Source organism: Gigantopelta aegis, chromosome 3 (assembly GCF_016097555.1).
Source record: "Gigantopelta aegis isolate Gae_Host chromosome 3, Gae_host_genome, whole genome shotgun sequence".
Classification (NCBI taxonomy): domain Eukaryota; kingdom Metazoa; phylum Mollusca; class Gastropoda; order Neomphalida; family Peltospiridae; genus Gigantopelta; species Gigantopelta aegis.
The window spans coordinates 44,708,431-44,722,360 of record NC_054701.1 but is presented as its reverse complement, the minus strand read 5'-3'; the positions used below and the strand labels follow the sequence as shown (position 1 = coordinate 44,722,360).

The following is a 13,930-nucleotide window of genomic DNA, read 5'->3' as shown; positions in this document are numbered from 1 at the left end:
CAACCAGTTTATTTAGTTTCAGCCATTATTTGACGTCACGCCTTTCAGGTGGCGAAACTGACGTGGCATTGATTACTTTTTGTGTTATATTTTTGTTTTAGAAAACGATTTTCTAGCTGTATTTATAGCGTATGGTTTGATGTGATCTTATATTTGATATCTGACATATTTATTTGTTGTTATAACGCACTGTTCGAACACAATGGGGTTGACACTGTCCAGCGTTTTTACTCGACTGTTCGGAAAGAAACAAATGCGAATTCTCATGGGTAAGATGCTAGTAATTGTAGGCAAAACTAAAAAGTTTAGTAGTTTCAACCATAATAGCTGAGTATAGTTTCCTCTAGAAAAACCAAAACGCTAGAATTAAAGTATACATATCATTTAATTTTTTTTAAAGATTCTCACAACATCTGTCAAAAGGAACAGGATCTCTTATTTTTTATGGATAGGGGTACATATTAGTGAAGTTGCTTCCGATGTAGATTCTAGTTCCACAGAGTTGTCGTTGAGGGGGCTGGGGGTAGGTGTTTTATCAAAAAAGAAAAGGTAAGTAATTGGAATATTAATGATTAATATCAATATTGGCTGAAATCATGTGAATATGAGGTTATCCTCCCATAATATTCTCGGAACCGAACATACGGGTACTTCGACCCCTGGCCGCCATTGTTTATCACGTGACGCGGTGAAGCTTCTCCTTAGTTACGTATGGTTTGATAGTGAAATGAGGCAACTTTGGTCAATCATTTACAACAGTTAATGGTCACGATGCCTAACACATGTTGTGCAGTTGGCTGCATAAACCATAACATGATGTTAAAAAAAATATCGTTTTACAAATTTCCAAAAGAAGAGACTAGGCACCGCTTGTGGGTAGGGTCATTAAAACGACAAACCTGTTGGAATTCCATGGCTTCCCTCACAGAATGTGACTACGTTGACTTTAATGTTGTTGCTTGTTGACACCAACAGAGATTAATTTAGCAAACAAAATGGTTAAAGCATGTGCAGTGATAAAAATCCCACATTATACTGTAAATAAAATACACAATTCCATCGTCTTCCATGACCCCCCCCCCCCCCCCCCCAACAAAACGATGCATCCAGTTCTTGAATAAAGAGTATATTCCTTTAACATTAAATTTATGTGGTCTTTATTTTTCATTTAATCTTAGATGCTTGGATATTATCTATACTTGTATTTATTTTGCCATACCACAGCTACTACATCTTATTTATTTTTTAATTTTAAAATAAAAGTTTATACTGCTAAATTACACACACATAATAATTATAATATAGGCCTAAATTCTTGTTTAAACTTTTTTTTTTTTTTTTACAAATGTGTCTGTAGCAGGCCTGCAGTAAGAAAATATAGGTCGTCCCCCCCCCCCCTCCGTGTTTAGTATTTACTTTGGTGCAGAGGGTAAATAATGTGTGTGCCTTTGTTTCAGTATATATATATATATATATGCCAAATTTCTAGGGAACATCACTAATGTGTGTGTGTGTATATATATACTGTATATATATATATATATATATATATATATATATATATTTCTAGGGAACATCTATATATCTATATATATATACATATACATACATACATACAACATACATACATACATACATACATACATACATACATATACATACATATATATATATATATACATACACACACACACATTAGTGATTTCCCTAGAAATTTGTCAAGGCATGGTAGACCAAACACTTTTGTGGCATTTTCATCATTTTCGGGGCACTTTTTTTCATTAAAAATACACAAAAATTAATTGAAATAAACATAATGTAATTTATGTGCTTGCTTTAATAAATGAATGGCAAAAGATGTAAAAGGCATATTTTATTAATTAATAATACCTTTTTGGGCGTTTTATAAAGGCAATTTTAGAATTAATTAGTGAAAAAGGCTTATTTAATCTCAGGGCAGCATGGCGCTGATTAAGGCAAGATGGTGCTAGACTATTGAGGCATGGTGCTATGGATCAATGTAATTTGGTGGTTGTGGTACATTTGTAAATTTTACTTGTTCAAGTTAGAGGACTTACCTTTTTACATATATATGTAGTTTCATGGTATTCTACAGTCCAGTGTGTGTGTGTGTGTGTGTGTGTGTGTTTGTGTGTGTAATCTGCTTTAGAAATTACCTGCAATAAAATGAATGGTCAACTACCATATCTGATATTTGTTTTCCATTTTGAAAACACTGTTTGACATGGAGAATATAGCATTAACTATCTCATTCATATATTTTCCTTGACTATGCTACATAAGTGCATCTACATGAGGTAATTTAACCCGGGTTAAAAGCAACTTAGGTTAAATATGTGTAGTCTAGTAGAAGGCATACCAATATAGATCAGTTTATTAACAACCATATTTGCCTCCTTTCTCCAGCTGTATACTATTAAAAATTAGTTTTGTAGATATTACTTAAATTGAACTGCAATAACAATTCCAATACAGCACAAGACTGAACAAGAAAATATCTGCAATATCCATTGTGACTAGATATAAAACAACACCAATATTATACATATATATATATTAACCATTATTTACAAAGGTAAGTTTTTGTGTTTTATTACTAAATATACCAGGTTAAACCCTATTATTAAAACATTTGCATGTTTGTTCGACGAGGTAACACTTATGTTTTATTAGGTTGTAGACCTCGACATGAAAATAACTGAGGGAACTGATTATTTGCTCCCTAATGTAGTTTATGGGAGGCAATTTAAAATATTACCATATTGATACTACATGTATATAAATTCACATGCCAAAGGAAACTATATATTATTCTCCTTGAAACTAATCTCAGGTGTGATGGGTAAGTAGAGAGAGATATTGCTCCCCCTAGATGTCAAGGTCTGAGGATGGCTATATTTTATTATTGCTATTTTTTGTTGTCTGCATTCAACCGGTAAGGAAGGGCAACATCATGTGGTAATTTTGCAATCTGTAAAAACAAAAGCATTTCATTATTTCAAGAAACTGTATTTTGTTTTAAGAATAAAAGAATGTATTCAGTGGAACATTATACTGCTGCCAATACATCTATATAATAAGATATGACAATAATACTATTGTAATTTTAAACTTGTAAAGTAACAACTTTGCCATTGTTTAATTATTACATATTATTTGGAAATAAAATAATTATTAAATCATAAAAATAATTAAATTAATCATGCATACAAATTTTATTATAAATACAAATTATATATTTTGTAGCCCACATCATAATTATTATATTAATAATTATCTTATCATTTCAAAATTGTTAAAATTTATAATTAACATTACCTGAAAATTGCATCAACAAAAATTATATTCTGCCCAACCTGCCCTGTCCCCTCGACATTCAAAGTACACGGAAACACATCGGTACTAAATATAGATTATACTAATTCAGATTCCCGTTGTTCGTTTCTCTTATATGGCAACCCAAGCTGTTATAATACACACAAGACGTATTGCAACTATGTGTTGGCTACAGAAAATAAATGACAATATGTAAGGCATGTAAAAAGTTAATATGATAACTTTATTCTATGTAAACCAGTAATCACTAAGGCTTTGCTTCACCCCCAAAGACCCGGATGATCGGTAACTAGGCCGTGTGACGTCACGCCGGTTCCGAGAATGTTTTCGAACAGATAAGCAAATATTGCAAATTTCTGTAATGAATTCTGAATTAAAAGCTAAATAATCTTTCTTAACTGTTCATTGGAATATAATCCACGAAACAGACAGAATTATGGATGTTAAACACAATACTGGTTACAGCAGACATCGTGTCAAGATATACTGTGAGGAAGTTACGTCATATGTTTTTGAACATGTTATAGTTTCTATAAATAAACAATGATCCGTAGCAGCACAAGAATGTGTATATATGGTATGCCATGTCTTGGATGTGAGCAAGAAGTTTAGCTTCTTCATCCTTAGGTAAAAAGGTTTGAGGTCCAGATTTGCTACATGACATGACAATCTCCCTCTACAGCGGTCATAGTGTTGTAACTGGGACTGAATACCTTTTGGCAGCCTTACGGATGTCTATGCAATTGTTTATTACAGCAGAATATGCCTTAGAAAGATTTTCTTGGGTGTATTGACGGTATCTGGATCTCTCAGTGCGAGAAGTAGTCTAAAAAAGAAAAAGGAACACTTACCTTCAGAAAAGGAATATTGTAAAGTCTCGCAGACGTTAATAAGAAATGGTCTTAAACAGGCTTCCATATTTTTCTAAAAGAATGAGATTTATTTCCCTTTACAGTGAATGACGTATTCAATATTGATATAAACAAAGCAGACGGCACATCGGGTGCAGATATAGCCGATGTAGTAAAGTGCTATGCTTGTATTTACATGATGGTATGTACCCAAAACTTGACAGTGATTCATAAACATTATTTTTCAATATAAATTAATTGCCTTACTTACACAAGGAAGTTTTATACGCAACATTTTTGTAGCGAACAATGCACGACTTCATCTTGTGAATCTGCGATGGTTGTTGACATCACACCTTCAGTATGCACGTGGAAAATCACGTATAAATGAGCTGTTCAAAAACATATGATGTTCGAATTTATATGATGGTAGGATATATGTAAGACCCACTTTTGACCCATTATTTATGTATATATATATATATGTACCTTTGATTCAATAAACAATAAACTGAAGAAAAAGAAGTGAATTCAAAATTTTCATCAAAACTACATCATAAATTGTATTGTTATATATTATTAACATTTTATACATACATGTATAACTGGAATCAGTATTAGTCTGAATGGACGTAGAAAGTGTGATTCTTTCTATGTCTGAAAATGGTTATATTACCCTATATATAGCTGGTATTCAAAACTTGTGGCACCATGTTTCAGCTGTTTCTCAACTGAAATAGTGCAACAAATGGACACACAAAGCAAAAAATGTATCACGTACCACACTCACTAAATCCCGATTGAAGTACTTGCGTCATTATTAACAAAATAATTCTTCCAATGACAACCTTCAGATTTGCTAAATAGAGGGAAGCAACTCGCCCTGCACATTAAGTGAAGTATTGACTTAATGTGCGCCCTGCACTAGAATCGGTATATATAAAGATCTTAAGGTGGGATCGAAATGACCTAGAATATGGATAAAAGGATTTGGGGTGAATAGCAATAAAGGTGAAACAACTCTGGATGCGGACAGATTTAAGGGTGTCGGGGTTAGTTCTGGGTGAGCAGAAAATGTAACCAATGTATCTATTATTAATAATAATAGTATTAAACTTTAAAAATTGCAGATGCCCAGTTATTTTGTAAGAAAATATCAATTATTGTATGAAAATATTTCGCCAAAATTGAAATAAAATTAGTGATTTTGGTGAGTGGTTTTGCATTGAACTGACCAGAAAATGATCGTTTATTAAATGGGAAGCAGTGGAAGTGTGGATGGAATGAAACTCTTTTTTAACTTAATTTGTATTACATTTGTGTATTACTAATATAAATTAAAATCCCTGAGTTAATGTGTGAAAATGGTCTGCACTGGGTATTTAGTTTAATTATTACATTTAAATTTAAAGATATTTATTTTCCATTTTCAGTTGGTCTGGATGCTGCTGGAAAAACTACGATCTTGTATAAACTGAAACTCGGTGAAATTGTTACAACTATTCCAACAATAGGTGTGTATTGTGTAGAGGTGTGATGATACTCAGGGTCATCACATCATGTTATAAATGCCCACCTATAGTTTAAAGATAAAGAAAGATACAGGTATTTTTAGTCTCAAGAAAATTACTAATAGGGTGAGAATTATAAAGAGGACTCGTATAAAATATTTTGAGTTAACTTGTGTTACATTCCATAATGTGTCCTCAAACTGCATGATTTTGGGTGTATTTTTGACAATGTTCACACCCATACAAACCAAAACCAAGCGAGAGTTGGTGAATATGATGCATATATTTATGGAAACTTTTCTCATCAAACCTTAAAAAAATCCTCATTTGAAAAAGGTTTAGCTATTCTATTCACGAGCGTAGGAAGGTGCCAAAAAGTGTGTGTGTGGGGCACACTTTTATATTTACACACTTTTACACAATTATAAAGCAAAATATCTAAAAAATGGGGGGCACATGCCCCAGTTGCTCCCCCCCAACCCGTTTTCTACGCTAGTGTATTTTTGCACAAAATCGGCTTGTTTGAAAATTTGAAAATTACCTAAACTGGTTGCACCCCCATACCGAGCCTTATTACAGGCAAACAGTTTGCATTCTTGATGAAAAACCAAATGTCATTGTAAAAAATAATTCCTTGGCTATCACTGAGCTTAACTTGAGCTAAGGAATTGTTTTTAAAAATAATAAGAATGTACTTCATATTACAAATAATTAGCCTTCAAACATGGATCTATGCAAAAACATCGAGCGAACCCTTTTTTCGCTACAGGGTACACAAGGGAGAGAACTGTATACTCCTACCTAGGATTTATCCATATTGGTGGGCCCATTGGGCTATTTTGTTTTTCAGCCAGTGCACCACAACTGGTATATCAAAGGCCATGGTATGTGCTATCCTGTTTGTGGGATGGTGCATATAAAAGATCCCTTGCTACTGTTGTACTAATGGAAAGATGTAGCAGGTTTCCTCTGACAACTGATGGCCGATGATTAATAAATCAGTGTGCTCTAATGGTGTGCTTAAACAAAACCATGAGAAGTCAGTCACCCTAATATTTTGAATCTAATCCTATTTAAAAAACAAAAATTACACAACAGATATTGAATTATTCAAGACACCAACTTGTTTGGACCGGCCTCGGTGGCGTCGTGGCAGGCCATCGATCTACAGGCTGGTAGGTACTGGGTTCGGATCCCAGTCGAGGCATGGGATTTTTAATCCAGATACCGACTCCAAACCCTGAGTGAGTGCTCCGCAAGGCTCAATGGGTAGGTGTAAACCACTTGCACCTACCAGTGATCCATAACTGGTTCAACAAAGGCCATGGTTTGTGCTATCCTGCCTGGGAAGCGCAAATAAAAGATCCCTTGCTGCTAATCGGAAGAGTAGCCCATGTAGTGGCGACAGCGGGTTTCCTCTCAAAATCTGTGTGGTCCTTAACCATATGTCTGACGCCATATAACCGTAAATAAAATGTGTTGAGTGCGTCGTTAAATAAAACATTTCTTTCTTTCTTTCCAACTTGTTTGGTAACGTAGCTCACATGTAACCTTGTTGGTGCGTGTTTTTGCAGTGGCCATTTCAGCATTGTCAGTTATTTTAGGTCACATAATGTGGCACATTCATTTGAGTAATGCCAGAAAATACTGATAATTTCTTTCATTTTAACATAAGAATACCACATTAAAAATCAATTGCTTGATAATATCGGATTTTTAATGAAAACATACAATTATTTTGGTTAAATTTTATTACTAGAAGTATGTTATTTCAAAATGTTACGATTTGAACTGAGTTTATAATTAGTAATACATTTTGTATTTCTGAATGAGCTAAAAACCTGATGAAACTTCATGAAATGTTCAATTTGCTTATTTTTACTCGAACCTCTCCTACTTTTTAAAGTCTAGATTAGGGTCTGTAATACACAGCGATATTAATGAAATGTTTAACTTATCCCGCATTGCTTTTTGTGTAAAGGTACAAAATCAGTTTAATGTATACATAAATGTTGATTGCCAATGTAACATTTTGTTTCACATGGGGTTAAATATTTACATTGTTCACACAGTGGTATATATGTGTTATTATCTGATTGGCAGGTTTCAATGTGGAGACGGTAGAGTACAAAAACATCAACTTCACAGTGTGGGATGTTGGTGGACAGGACAAGATTCGACCTCTATGGAGGCATTACTTCCAGAACACACAAGTATGTGTAGCTGTTTTCTTTATTTCTCCTAGTTAAATATTAAATTTCTGTCCAGCCAGTGGAGTGTGGAACTTGTAATTTGAAATTTCTCGTTCCAGCCAGTGCACCACAACTGGTATATCAAATGCATTTATATACATGTACTATCCTGTCTGTGGGATTCTGCATATAAAAGATCTCTTGCTGCTAATCGAAAAGAGTAGCCCATGAAGTGGCGACAGCATGTTTCCACTCTCAGTATGTGTGTGGTCCTTAACCATATGTCTGATGCCATATAACCGTAAATAAAATGTGTTGAGTGCATCATTAAATAAAACATTTCCTTCCTTCCTCTCATTATCTGTGTGGTCCTTAATCATGTGTCTGAGTGTGTCTGTGCATTAATTTCTCTTTCACCATGATTACAGTTAAAAATAATGATCAAAAATAAATGCACAGCTTGTAATTTGCTATTACAACTATCCAGAAATAAATTATTGGTTTGAACTTGTACCAAATATAGAATGCAAATCAAGATAAATATATTCTGAGCTCATAATATTATTAACTGAAAATTAGTATAGAAACAATTTTACAATTAACTTTTTGACCATGTTATTTGTCATAAATATTATTAAACATATGTAACTGAAAAAAGGGTGATATACAAATTGCCTATTCTTGATGACTAATTTTAACTGTTTTTTTTGTTTTATTTTTTTCAACAGGGATTAATTTATGTTGTTGACAGTAATGATCAGGAACGTATGGATGAGGCGAAGGATGAACTGAACAAAATGGTAAACATCTCATTAGATTTGCACCAAGCTTTAAAAACATTCAAACAAAGATTGTCTGGAAAAGTATTCAGTGTTTTCGGGGGGAAAAAATGGCACCATTTCTCAGGGCTAGCTCTGGCACGCGCCAAATTCGCCAATTGCGAATTTCAAAAACAATTGGCAAAATAATTTATGAAATAACTGATATTTTGCTAGAAAATAACTGGGTTTCTGCAATTTTTTAAGTTTAGTAGGTAATTTGTGAAATTTTCTACTGACCCAGAGCTAGCCCAGATTTCTTAACATTTTTATCTAGGAACTTTATATATTAATTGTTTGTTTGAACCAGAATGACAAATGAAAATCACTGGGACTAAAATATTTTTAAAAATTCCACCACCTTCCAACAATGAACCACTATAAATGTATATTAAACAATGCCTAAAAACTTTCAGCAAATTAATCAATTATAGGAAAAACCCAGGTTATGTTTTTTGCTTATTGTGAGTGTAGGATATTTTAGAAATTTTCTTTTGCATTGTTGGCTTATATTGGTTGTTGGTAATGGCAATAGTTGTCTCCCCTGGATCCATATTACATCAAGCTGGCCTTTAATAAGTAATGAAAAAGATAACTAAAGATTATGTTCACGTTTAAAATGGTGAACAATAGATGAGTTACTATTTGTGAATATTTATACTTGGTGGTGTAACCAATCCACTAACGATGTGAACAAATAAAGTCCTGCTCAAGTTTCTAATTAATGGTATATAGTAGTAGTATATAGAATGATGAATTGCACGATTTACCCATGAAATCAACTTACTGTTTATGGAAACTGTATTGTGCATCATATGTCTTGATTGTCAGTTCACTTCAGCTGTTAAAATTTTATTGGTAACCAGGTTATATACTTAGGGACCTGATAGTTTGAAACTTGAATCAAGTAATAAAATGAAATCTGAGAAGTGTTTATTTTACTGATATGTGAATTACTGAACTGGACCATTGTTGTGTGACCATTTGGAAATGTGATGGGGTTAAATGGAAATATACATTTTTTTCAGCTTCAAGAAGATGAACTTAGGGATGCGAAACTGCTTGTTTTTGCCAACAAACAGGACTTGCCAAACGCTGTATCATGTGCTGATATAACATCACGGCTTGGTCTCAGTGATCTTAGAAATAGAGATGTAAGTTTTTTAACATTTGTTAAATTAGGTAAAAAGCATCGACTGAACCTAATGGCTTATTGATGTACAACCAACAACAATGTAAATATCTTCTGTTTTTAAACATTTGTTAGAGTTCTCACCTGAGGTGCTTTGGTTGTAGGACTGAACCCCTTGGTAGAGTTTTTTCCAATTCCAACCAGTGCCTCATGACTGGCATTTCAAATGTCATGGTATGTGCTGTCTTTTCTGTGAGAAAGTGCTTATAAAAGATCCCTTGTTACTAATGGAAAAACATAACCAGGTTTTCTCTAAGACTGAATGTCTGAATTACTAAATATTTGACATCCAATAGCCAATGATTTATTAATCAGTTTGCTCTAGTGGTCAGGATTTACCTTGTCCATTGCTATTTTAGGCAGTTGCTAATGGGTTTTTTTTACATAAAGTGGCTTAAGCATTCAGTCTTTGGCTAATAAAATATTCCTTAAATTAACCACATTTTAATCATTTTCAAGGAAATACTTTAAATATCAGAAAATTGGCTAAACCCAACTTTTAATGGGTTATAAACAACTCTTGAGGTAAATAATATTGTATTTTATTATGAAACATTTCTTCTTTTTTCTCCTTTCTGCAGTGGTATATTCAGAGTGCCTGTGCGACGCAAGGAACTGGCTTGTACGAAGGACTGGACTGGTTATCTCAGAAGCTTACTCAGTGATGATATGTTTAGGGTTATGTATATGTATGAACAATATTCCATGATGAATTCTGTCTGACGAGAGACTGATACCAGCTTATTCTCCATCTATTGGTTAGAAGATGTGCTTTTTGCTCTTTTAGAGTTTTCGGTGACATGTTAACACAACTACTATCATTTGGATCTTGCATGGAGCTGCCCATTTTCATGTAATGAACCACAGCTCTCTGGAGCCAAATAGTGGGAGAGATTCAGTGAGGGAATGTTTTTGGCAGATGCAAGAAGGAATCGCAAAACTGGATGAGTGGATGTGTATTTTATTGTGGTTTATATGAAATGAAGTTACTGGAAACATTGTTAATATTTTTGTTAAAAATTCCATTTTTATTGGTGGGTTGTCGGGTCTTGTTTTTGAAATTGTTTTCACTTGTTTTCCAGGCTAAAGTTGGTAGAAGTAAATGTATTAGGCTAAAGTACTATCTGCAGAAGAAAGAAAAAAAAAAATAAATGATAATTAAATAAAATAATGGTTCTTTGTATAATTGGCAGTCTAAGTGTTAAGCGATCGTTCTATGGTCAGACTTGTATTTGAAACAATTCGTATGACTATAGTCAACCCTACACTTCAAATCTGTATTGGAAGGAAAGCTTTTAATTGTTTTTCGAGTCGTGGAATTGAGACTGAATCAGATTTAAAAAGTAATCATAATTTTTAAAAAATTTTTTTCCAAATCAAATTTTTTTTTCAGTCGGTTTGATTTTGGTGAGTAAGTTCGTCATGGTATACAAAGTAATACATTTGTTTCATTTTCTCTCAAATTTATCACTTCAATGTGTATTTAAAACTTCAATTACATGTATGTGAAATTAAAAAACAAATAGTTCTTCCTTGTGTAATATTAAAAAGAAAGTCATAAAACTGCAAGGGAGGACGTGGGGAAATATTTTAGGGAGACTTGGAACAAAAGGCATATGGACTAACCCCGAAAAAGGCCATTCCAATAAAGTTTGGCATTCATGAAATGAAAATTGTAAGTGTTAAAAAAAGGGGTGCCTTAATGTTTTTAGCAGGTACAGGTTCCCTTGGTGTCACCCCCTTGGATCTACCCTTGTTTAAGTGTAAATACAGCCTTTCTCTAATAACCGAAATTACTAGTCAGCCGTAAAGTTGACTCATTTTATCATATTGCAATATCGACAAATGGTGTATTATTCTCCATAAATGTATTTTTGTACAAAATATGGGATCATTTGTCCTTTTATAACTTATATATTCTCTTGTACATTTCCATTCCTGTTTATATAATGCAGCCTGTAATTGTGAAAGGTGCGTTCTAGAAAATTTAATGTGTTACTTTATGCCAGGTTATGTACAGGTGTTAAAAATGTAATTCAGTACAGTTTGTACAAGGTAGCATTTGCTAGTTACGAAACAATTTTTTTAAATTATATTAGTACTGGGTAGTACTAATATAATTATTCATGATAGTTAATACTGTTTGTAGATGGAACTTGTGTAATACATGTATAAATGTGTAGCTACTAATAGCTACGAGAATTGTAAATAATATCTGCTTTAAAAACAAAGATTACAAACCAATGCCACAAAATGATCTGTTATGCCGAGTGAGGATACAGTTGATATTTATACAGGCCATACCCAGCCTAAAAAAACGAGGGGATGAGAGTAAAACTACAGTGAAGTAAAAAAAAAATTAAAAATTAAAAATCCTGGTACAATAAGTCTACTCGAGTTAAATGGAACAGTTTTATTTCTAAAACAAAAATATTTTCTTTTAATCTTGGGGTTTTCTTTGGAATGGGGGGGGGGCACCCCACCACCCCCCATTAGGTACAGCCCAGCAAGAGTTCAAAATAAACAGGTGCTGTAAATATTTGCTATACAGGTTTGACTTGGAGATTTTGCTATAAAGGTTTGACTTGGAGATTTTGCTATAAAGATAATGACTTGGAGATGACATGTCGCAGATCTATTCCATAATGGGAACTGGTATGGTTTGCTGAAATTACATCTTCACAGTTACAGACTTGCTTAGTTTCTACAATCATTCTTTTTCGGGGTTGTGTTTTTTTGCACATGCATGCATTCTGACAAATAATCTATGCACATCTGAAGTCTAAAAATAAACAAGCAATCTCGTGCATGCACTGTACACAGGGCACCTGAAAATTCTCTTAACTATTTTCACCTTTCTCTCCATTTGTGCAAGTTCAGGTTTGCTTAATCCATTTGTCATTCACACATTCATTATAAGACATGTACAGATTTTATGGGTTAAAGAAAGGAAAATGGTTTCATGAAAATGAATTTTTTTCAGTTCTTACAGGTCTGTGTATAACATGGATGAACCTTGGTTGAGAATTGGTAAAGAAATAAAACGGTTCACAACCTTGTGTACTAAGTTTCCTACAGCACACACATTCTAGTGCATTAATTAATAAAAATTATTTTAATATAGTTTTCACCTGGTATGACATTTGAGAAAGAATATTAAAATATTAATGCACTGTTAAATAAAGACTAAATCATGTTTATATTTTGCAGTTGTGTTTTGTAGTTATTAGTATATTTATCTATATACTTATCAATATATTTCTACCCAAAACAACAGGCTACCATAAGTTAGATCTAAAATAGAGATGTATTATGTGGAACGAAATTAACAAAACATCGCAAATTTGCGTTCACAATAAATATTTGGTATGTTTCACTGAATATTTGAACTTTATTTTTAATATCTACAGTTATAATAATAGTTTTACAATCTTAAATATACATTTATCTGCAAAATTAGGATAGTAAATTCACAATTAAAAACAATCTTTACACTTGTTTGAAATTTCCATAAATAATATTCTTATGTCTTTACTGTGCATTGTGAATTACCAAATGTTTGACATCCAAAGGCAGGCACTTGGTATCAATTTCACACAGAATTTTACATAATAAATAATATTCTTATGTCTGCACATGTGAATTTGTAGATAATATGCATAACTTGTTTTCTTAACGACACCACTAGAGCCCATTGAATAATTCATCATCTGCTTTTGGATGTCAAACATTTGGTAATTCTAACGTATATATAGTCTTGGAGGAAAACTGCTACATTTTTCCATTAGCAGCAAGGGATCTCTTAGGTGCACTTTCCCAAAGACAGGATACCATATACCACAGCCTTTAATACACCAGTTATTGGGCACAGATTTGCATCGAGAAAATCCCAATCCGAGAATGGATACACTAAGGGGTTTCAGTCCTACGACAAACACCTCAGGCAAGCACTTTACTGACAGAACTACACACCACCGACCACCCCCATTAATCTCTGAAAGATACTCAA

The 13,930-nt window shown here is 33.2% G+C and overlaps 1 protein-coding gene across 1 annotated transcript; it reads left to right on the top strand.

The window, feature by feature from the left end:
• Positions 1-30: 30 nt before the first annotated feature.
• On the top strand, positions 31-13,116 carry LOC121368101 (ADP-ribosylation factor 4-like). Its single transcript, XM_041492664.1, has 6 exons — positions 31-269; positions 5,642-5,722; positions 7,823-7,932; positions 8,640-8,711; positions 9,758-9,883; positions 10,503-13,116. Exons 1-6 carry the CDS (start codon positions 203-205, stop codon positions 10,584-10,586), a joined length of 540 nt encoding a protein of 179 aa, XP_041348598.1. The 5' UTR covers positions 31-202; the 3' UTR covers positions 10,587-13,116.
• Positions 13,117-13,930: the final 814 nt, after the last annotated feature.

Bases quoted from the DNA above. Each gene is read 5' to 3' on its own strand.
- LOC121368101 (XM_041492664.1), top strand. From the start codon at position 203: ATGGGGTTGACACTGTCCAGCGTTTTTACTCGACTGTTCGGAAAGAAA. The intron at 5,723-7,822 runs GTGTGTATTGTG...TCTGATTGGCAG, and splicing joins TACAACTATTCCAACAATAG to GTTTCAATGTGGAGACGGTA. The intron at 8,712-9,757 runs GTAAACATCTCA...CATTTTTTTCAG, and splicing joins AGGATGAACTGAACAAAATG to CTTCAAGAAGATGAACTTAG.